This window comes from Cicer arietinum, chromosome 3 (assembly GCF_000331145.2).
Source record: "Cicer arietinum cultivar CDC Frontier isolate Library 1 chromosome 3, Cicar.CDCFrontier_v2.0, whole genome shotgun sequence".
Classification (NCBI taxonomy): Eukaryota; Viridiplantae; Streptophyta; class Magnoliopsida; order Fabales; family Fabaceae; genus Cicer; species Cicer arietinum.
In genome coordinates, this window is record NC_021162.2 from 63,714,407 (window position 1) to 63,723,375 (window position 8,969).

Sequence of the window (8,969 nt, forward strand, 5' to 3'; positions counted from 1 at the left end):
AGGCATATTAAGCTTTTGTGGTTCAAGATTTGTAGGATGTTATGATAACTGACTATTTTTAATTAGTTAAACTTCGTTTCAAAAATGTTCCTCCAAATTGAATACATGTATATACATAGATGACACAACACTATCATTAGCATCAAGGTTTTAAATGGCAGCGGTGTGATCATTAGTAGTAAACTAGTATTGTGGAGAGTTCTTTTTTGGATAGTAGTATAAGGTGGAGCTTTGAAAGGATGTGCCTTCACAAGACGTGTTTAGACTCAAATGGTAATATTACACAATTATGTCTTGTGATAATGGACATGAGCACATGATGTAGTAAACAAAAACATTCTAATTTTAAAAATTGAATTTATAATAATAAAAAAGTAATTTTAATAATTAAAAAAGAAGATAAAATAATTTTTAATCTCTATTAAATTTCAATTTTTTTTTTAAGAAATATTCTCAATTTTTTAATACTAAATTTCTTTAATCTATTTCAAAATTTGTAAAAAAAAATATTTTAATACTTATACAATCATAATAAAAATTAAAGTAAATAATTTTTTTTTTTATAAAAACTAACTTAAAATGATGTAATTTAAATTGTTTTTAAAGACTAAATTTAAAATATTGTAAATTTATAGTGATTAACTTTTGTGGTAAAACACACTCATCTTATGCCACAACGGTCTAAAAAAAACTCCACACACAACGACAGTAAGTTCGGTTGAGCAATATTGACAATCATTATAGATTAAGGGTTTATAGCTCTGTAAGTGTGAACTTTATAAATTTTAATGTGCAATTTTTTATTTATCTTAACTTTCTATTGAAATTTTGATGTTTTTCAGACACATTATGCATTTCAACAACCTTAAATCATTTAAAAAGAAAATTAAGACTTATCATATATTGTTTTGCTCACATTCTTTTAATATATATATTATTTTAAATATACTCTACAGACAATTATTTTCTCTTCAATTATTTAAATTTTTAAATATTTAATTATAATATTCATTAAAATTATCGTTACACTCTATTTCATAACGAAGATTCTTTTTACACATTTTATACATATATCAATAAGTGACTATAAATAAATAAAAAAAAGTAATAATTTTTATTTTTAATAAAAAAAATTATTTTATCAAATTATCTTTAAACTTTTCTTTATATACTTAAAAATTATTAGTATATTTTTCAATACCATAAATATAAAATATTATGTTTTTGAATAAGATATATTGTATCAATCATAATTGAAAAAAATTAATTAATATATGACATTAAAAACTGTGAATTATTGAGTCAAATTTTGATGCTTAACTGAAAATGACAAGACATTATTATTATTATTATTATTATTATTATTATTATTAATTAGTATTAATAATTATAAGAACTACGAAACTGTCAAAAAATTATTATTATAATTAAGAATACAATAATACGTTGTCGTTTAATAACACATTAGTGTCGTTTAAGAAGAGTGAGTTACAGAATTAAAGGACAGCCGCCGCAAGAAGTAGCAGAGTACTTTTTGGCTTTTGCTGTCATTTCAGTGTCCTCTTTCCCATTTCTCCCTAAAAATCTCTCCCAATCCTTCAATTTTCTGAAATCTTCAGTTACATTATTAATTTTAGGTTATTCTCATTTGAATTGAAATAACCATGGCAACGCAATTTGGTTGTGTGAAGACCGTGTTCCCTGTTGCTACTATCAACAGGAGAGTCTCCCATTGCGAAACACCGTTGTTGTTTCCGTGTCGAATTGGGTATGCATCGCGTGTATCTCACGCTCCCTTAGTTGGAGTGAGAGTGAGTTGTTGCAGCAACAAGGAGAGGGAAAGTGGTGTGGTGTTGGAGAAGTGGGAAGAAACTGAAAAAAGTTACACTTGTGTTATGAAGTTTGGTGGATCCTCTGTTGCCAATGCTAATAGGATCAGAGAGGTTGCAAATCTTATACTAAGCTTTCCTCACGAGAACCCTATCATTGTTCTCTCTGCAATGGGAAAGACAACTAATTTGCTTTTATTGGTATTGCTTTTCAATTTCTTACTTGTTTGTTACTACTAACATTCACACTGCACTCACACACACCTAAGCACCATGATAATCTTTTTTAATTCTTAATTGTTTTTTTTTACTCCATCTATGCATGTATTGTACACCAATTCACTGTTGTCAAATTTCCGCCATATATCTATCATGTTTCCACTATAGTCCGCAGTGCCATGTTTATATTGTGGATTTTGTATAACTGCTTATATTTATAAAAGCTATTTCTATAGTAGAAAACTAAATATGATCAAATTGTTTTCTATAAACTATAAGTTGTTTTCAAAGGCTCTTCCTAACATCCTATCAAGTGCTTATACCGATATATAAGCTTAGATAAGTTGCTCATTAGCCAATCCAAACATAGCCGTAGTGCATGTAAAAGTTCTTATCAGATTTGAATCTTGAACCATAGGAAAAGTTGTTTTTAATAAAACAGGACTAAAACCCAAACAATAAGGATCAAAAGCATATTTCCTATGTTTTGTGGGTTGAAAGCTGACTAAATTTCTAGGTGCTAAGTTGGAAAAGTTGTATATTAAATGAACTAAAAAGTTATTTATGTCTATTTTTAATTTCTTATTTTTTTTACATTCTTTTGCTATTTGCAATCATGACCTGATGTGATAACTGCAGCCACTGCAACTGATATGCTGTGGCTCTGCAATTCAAAACCCTTAGCAATAACTATGGTTTTGTCTTGTCAGGCTGGAGAAAAAGCTGTAAGCTGTGGAGTTACTAATGCCAATTGTATCGATGAGCTCAGCAATATAAAAGACTTGCATCTCAGGTCTGGACAATGGATTGTCCTTTTTGTCTTTCGAAATGCAGTGGAAATGCTTTCAAAAAACAAAGGAAAATTACCTTTTTAACTGACTTATGTGCTCTCTCTTTGTTGCTGTGTGTTATCTTTTTCAGGACAGTAGAGGAACTTGGAGTGGACAGAGAAGTTATTTCAAGTGAGCTATATTCTTCCGCATTACACTATTTTTTTTTTACACTGGATTGTGTTCTGAAACTGGAAAGTTATATTTATGGATTTGTGTGTTTTTCCACTATGCTTATGCAGAGTATTGAACATTTATTTGAAGATATTACTATTAGTTTATTCACAATACATACTTTCATGCTTGTTACAACTTGTTTTACTTTTATATTTAGTTTCAATTTAAGAATTATGATATCAATATTTACACATTACTGAATGTATCCTATAGAAGTTTGCTAAACTAAAAAGCTTACCCTATTACGTTACTGAGTGTATCCTGTAGAAGTTTGCTAAACTAAAAAGCTTATTAATATGGTTGCTTGATATTGAATGTGCCATTATGATGGTATTCTGGTAGCAAGACCAGTCTTTTTGGTCTCGAGATTGACAATATTTTATTTAACAAAGACAAATATATACATGCTATATGCATTGGGTTACATGATGACATTGGTCCTTATATAAGTTACAAGACTGTATTTCGGAATGGTCATGGTTGTAATTGGCAGAAATGACATACCATAGTTTGAGCTTGTTATACCATGCTAATTCTAAACAGGCCTTCTTTCTTCTCTATATGCATATATTCAATTAATTTTCATTTGTTTGTACTCATATTTTTTGTTGTCTCGGTGTTGGGTGTTGCCACATTACCAGAGCATCTAGAAGAATTGGAGCAACTTCTTAAGGGGATTGCTATGATGAAAGAATTGACTCCACGGACTCAAGATTACTTGGTTTCATTTGGAGAGTGCATGTCCACTAGGATCTTTGCTGCATATCTTAATAAAATAGGCATTAAGGCTCGTCAAGTATGTTTTTTTGTTTGTTTGCCTATGTAATACATATTGCAGCTAAAAAGTTTAGTTTTATAATTGCTTATGAGGATAGTCCAACTCTGGATCCTGATCATATAGTTTGTTTGTAAATGCTAATTTAATGATCTTGCAGTATGATGCATTTGAGCTTGGAGTTATAACAACCGATGACTTCACAAATGCCGACATTTTGGAAGCAACATATCCAGCTGTTGCGAAGAGGTTACATAGTGATTGGGTTTCAGATCCTGCAATTCCAATAATTACAGGCTTCCTTGGAAAGGTTTTGCGATGCCTTACATTTTTAATTGTTCTTCGTCCACCTGCCCTGCTCTCTATGGTTTTCCAGTTTTTTACATTGCTAAAATTTTGAAACTCTCAAAATACAAGTGTAAATTTTTTTACTTGCAGGCTCGGAAATCATGTGCGGTGACAACATTGGGTAGAGGGGGCAGTGATTTGACAGCTACGACAATTGGAAAAGCGCTAGGATTGCCAGAGATTCAGGTGTGTACATAAACTTAGTTAGGCACGTCAAAATCTTGTTAGAATGTCACCACACTTATTTTACATATTGCACGAGTTGTTAAATTTAGGTGTTGGTATTATTTCTGGTTATAGGAAATGCAAGTATCCCTTTGATTTCATATTCCTGATATAAATACTAGTGTAAATATTAGCTTGTAGACTAAATGAAGATAAAATGAAATGGTTCATTTCGGTCCCTTGAACAGGTATGGAAAGATGTTGATGGTGTTCTAACCTGTGATCCAAATTTATGCCCACAAGCAAAACCTGTTCCATTTTTGACATTTGATGAGGCTGCTGAACTTGCATACTTTGGTGCTCAGGTATCATTTTATTCTCTTATCTTGTTCTTTTACCAATAGACAATATACCATTTCTTTACGGGTATAAAATGTTTGTGGGTTACCACAATGCAAAGTATCAGAAATAATGTTTTGAGATGTATATTTGCTTCACAATGTACAAATCCCACATTTAAGGATAGGGCTTGATTATTATTATTTTTGTTAATTCGCCTTACAATTTTTATTTTATTTTATTCATTTTGTCCATAGAAGATATCAAGGCATTGACATGAAGTGGCTTAGCTGAGTTTGGTTTTGAACTGCATGGCATTAAATGGCCTATCCCTAGAAAATTGTGATTGATGTCAAATGCCAGCTATTGATACTCCTATTTGGTATAAAATGGTCAAGAAAAAACCAAATTTCTTGTGCCATTAACTAGGCTTGCCATATTGTCTCACACTTTTATCAACAAAGGTTGTTCCTCACATTATTATTTCTGGGTTGTTCACCCAGATATCTAGTAAAGTCGGCAGCACTGTTATAAGTGGCATGATTATTGGGTTCTCAATTGATATGACATGGATCTTGGGATATTCGATGAATTTGTGTGTGAATTGTATCTTTGATTTGCAGGTCCTGCATCCACAATCTATGAGACCTGCTAGAGAGGGTGATATTCCTGTCAGGGTTAAAAATTCTTACAACCCTACAGCTCCAGGTACCCTTATCACCAAAACTAGAGACATGAGCAAGGTTTGTAGAATTGTGTCTTGGCACATAGATGACAAATATGATTATATGAAGTATAACTTCAATCAATGTTAACTTTTCCTATTTCCAACTGCAGGCATTGTTAACTAGCATTGTTTTGAAACGTAATGTTACCATGTTGGATATTGTAAGCACTCGCATGCTTGGTCAGTTTGGGTTCCTTGCTAAGGTGAGAAAGTTAATGACGGTCGAACTTGTCCTCCTTGTGGATGAATCCTTTCTGTGTTCATGTTTCCATATTTATGCAGGTGTTTTCAATCTTTGAAGATTTAGGCATATCAGTTGACGTTGTAGCTACTAGTGAGGTTAGTATTTCCTTGACGTTGGATCCGTCAAAGCTGTGGAGCAGAGAGCTAATTCAACAAGTAAGCCATAACTCCCATTCATTATTTTGCCGAGTTCCTTCCTTTCCTTCATTTATTTTGTTGATGGTTTATATAATATTATTTGTGAAGTCAAGTTCTTAGTTTACATTTTCAAATTTTGAAAAACAATGCTTTTATGGCTGCAATTTTTTATATCTCCTGGCTGGTACTTGCTCCTTCCATTCCTTTTTAATCGTCATTTTAAAGTTGTTTAGCCAATGTTTGGAACTGCGGCAGAAATGAAAATTCTCGCATCCCGAGGTCACTTGTCCGTGATAGTACATAAGCTACAGGTTGTTATTACCACTGGAGAAACAAACATATGCCTACACATTTTGAGAAAGTCAATACATTGTTACTTATGATGAAATTATTTTTCTTTTCCAATAATACCCTCAAGTATTTATTATTTCATTCCACTTATTTTTCTCTTCGCATTAAATAGTTAGAGATAGTTTTGACAAAACAATCATTAATACTACTTTGAAACTGACAAAAGAAAGGAACACAAAATTTCTTAAAACACGGCACACAAAAAGGAATGGAGGGAGTAAAAAACATGGCCTAGCCAGTTCATGATGAACTGGTCGAGTCCTCAGTTACTTGCATGCACGACTTTTCGTTAAGCACTGAGATTGTTGTATGTTAAGTAATTGGTCCAACTGGCCAGTCGGAACTGAGAGTTTAACACTGTTGGAATGGTGCATTTGATTGATGTAGTCTCTCCCATCTAATGGGATTGTGTTTGGTTATTGTTATTAGTCTCTCCTAGCTTGACGTCACAATTTTTACACTAAAAAGAAACAAATGCACGCTTGATCCAACCATTGCATAAATCTAATTGGCTGTCATTCTTTATATCTGTCCAGGAACTTGACTATGTTGTTGAAGAACTAGAAAAAATTTCGAGAGTGAAACTCCTAAAGAATAGATCCATAATCTCTCTCATTGGAAACGTTCAGAAGTCGTCACTAATACTGGAGAAGGTTTTGTATTGCATTATCTCTATTTCAATATTTGTCTTCAATTTATTATAAAAAAAGTTTTATTTTTAATGCTTAGACATGCTATGATATCACTATCTTGGCCTTCCGCCCCTTTCTTTTTTCATTTCTATTTTGGGGATATGATTTTTGTTGACGATGCCTCTTCTTCCTTGGGATGGAGCCTTGGGACATTGTCAAAATCAGCATATGAATAAATTCCATGCATTATTAAATGGCACTTTTCAAGCATGGGTTGATGGGCAGCAACTTCATGAGTATGAATCTTCTGTATTAAGTTGATGCATTTCTCTTTTATTGACTGGTCTTTTATCGCAGGCTTTTCAAGTTCTTCGAAGTCTTGGTGTCACTGTTCAAATGATTTCTCAGGGTGCATCTAAGGTATACACTTTATCAACTATTGAACTATATCTTTCACCTTCAATCTATTCTTCTACTGCCAAAAATATATATACAAAAAAAATTAATCAATTTAAGGCCTTTCACCCCTTAATTTATCATCGTCATTAGAAAAAATTGAGTTTTTTTGAACCAATTGTGTCCCTTTTCATGTTTAGCCGAATGGAAGTGTCAACTAGGTGTTAGAGTTGTGTAAAGTGTATTCGCCTCAAATAAGATTATCTTCGATAGAGGGAATTTATGGGAAAAAAACATGAATGTAAGCACAATGTTGCAAAGATGAGAATATTCTTTTGTGGTTGGCATATTACGGATTTGAAGATAAAGTAATGACATTTATCTAGAATCGTTCCTGCAAAACATTTTCATTTTCATACATGTTTCTTGTTCGTGTTTGTTTTACGGCAGGTGAATATCTCATTAGTTGTAAACGACAATGAAGCAGAGGAGTGTGTCAAGGCTCTCCACAATACCTTCTTTGAGTCTGAGCTCTCTGAATTAGAGAATGAATGCATACCTGAAAATGGTTCTGTTCCTGCATTATCTTGAGGAGGATGCTTTCAAGTTCTTCTAGTTTGAGAGGTAGCAGATAAAATTTTATTGACATTATGCGTTTAAGAAAATTTGGTTAGGACTTGACTTGTGAGGAATGACGATGTATAGTATGCACTAGTCCAGTTATTTTCTAGATCATATCTTTAGTGCCTTTTGGGAGCCTTCTCTAAGCTGAGTTGGCTGTCTGAAAGAGATATTTTAGGGTCATTTTAACAAATGTTTTGAGAACACTTGGGACATATATGAAAAGTATATTAGTTAATAAATTATAAAAACAATTATTTTTCATTGAAACATTTTTATTTTAAAATAGCTAAAGTGTGCTTGTTGATGTTGCCTTTAGGTTAAATTAACCATCTATACCTTAAAGTATATTTTGCCAAATTTTTTGTTATAACTTGCTAATTTACATTGACTAAAAGAAGTGTAAGTTTGCTAGTTTCCACAGGATTTGTTAATTTGAACCCATTTATTTCTCAGTCTGTAAATTAGTAAGTTATATCTTAAAGTATATTTTTACAAATTTGTAGGTATTAGTCTCTAATTTACACTCACCAAAAAATAAGTGGATGTACATTAGCAAACTTCGTGTATATATATATATATATATATATATATATATATATATACTTAAATGTAGTGATTAAATTTGACATGTGTCATTTTGATGTATGGATATTTGTAAATAACCATTAAATTATAAAATCGTATGCTTTTGCTAAAAATTGGTGAAAGATTTTCAATTGAAACGAAATGCGCATGGAATTGTTAGTATAAAAAGTGTTTCAACTCTTTTACACATAAACAAGTTAATTTATAAATCTTGGAATTAATTAATCGTACAAGAATTAATATTACCTAAATCTGAAAACTTGCTCAACAAAAAAATATGATTTCAATACTATTCAAGATCACTCAAATTGCATAAACACATAATTTTAATACACATCAAGTTTTATTAAAACAACAAATTCTTATCATACTCAATAAACTATGGATACACAAATTCGCATAAATTTAAAAAGGGGAGTTAAGAGAAAACACACCAAAATTTCTATGGATCCCCATACAAATGTATTGATCTTTGAAAATGACTCAAAACTAGAAATTTGAACTCTTCATTTCTTGAAACAAACACTCTTCAACTTGAAGTTTATTTCAAAGGCTGAAGAAATTAATGTTAATCTCATATATATATATATA

At 31.5% G+C, this 8,969-nt stretch overlaps 1 protein-coding gene across 1 annotated transcript; it reads left to right on the forward strand.

The window, feature by feature from the left end:
* The first annotated feature begins 1,519 nt into the window (after nucleotides 1-1,519).
* LOC101505311 (aspartokinase 2, chloroplastic) lies at nucleotides 1,520-8,054 on the forward strand. Its single transcript, XM_012713734.3, has 13 exons — nucleotides 1,520-2,030; nucleotides 2,759-2,841; nucleotides 2,970-3,010; nucleotides 3,697-3,851; nucleotides 3,991-4,140; nucleotides 4,269-4,364; nucleotides 4,592-4,708; nucleotides 5,306-5,425; nucleotides 5,520-5,612; nucleotides 5,692-5,808; nucleotides 6,678-6,794; nucleotides 7,131-7,193; nucleotides 7,620-8,054. Exons 1-13 carry the CDS (start codon nucleotides 1,665-1,667, stop codon nucleotides 7,758-7,760), a joined length of 1,659 nt encoding a protein of 552 aa, XP_012569188.1. The 5' UTR covers nucleotides 1,520-1,664; the 3' UTR covers nucleotides 7,761-8,054.
* The last annotated feature ends 915 nt before the right edge of the window (nucleotides 8,055-8,969 follow it).

Bases quoted from the DNA above. Each gene is read 5' to 3' on its own strand.
- LOC101505311 (XM_012713734.3), top strand. From the start codon at position 1,665: ATGGCAACGCAATTTGGTTGTGTGAAGACCGTGTTCCCTGTTGCTACT. The intron at 2,842-2,969 runs GTCTGGACAATG...TATCTTTTTCAG, and splicing joins ATAAAAGACTTGCATCTCAG to GACAGTAGAGGAACTTGGAG. The intron at 5,809-6,677 runs GTAAGCCATAAC...ATATCTGTCCAG, and splicing joins GCAGAGAGCTAATTCAACAA to GAACTTGACTATGTTGTTGA.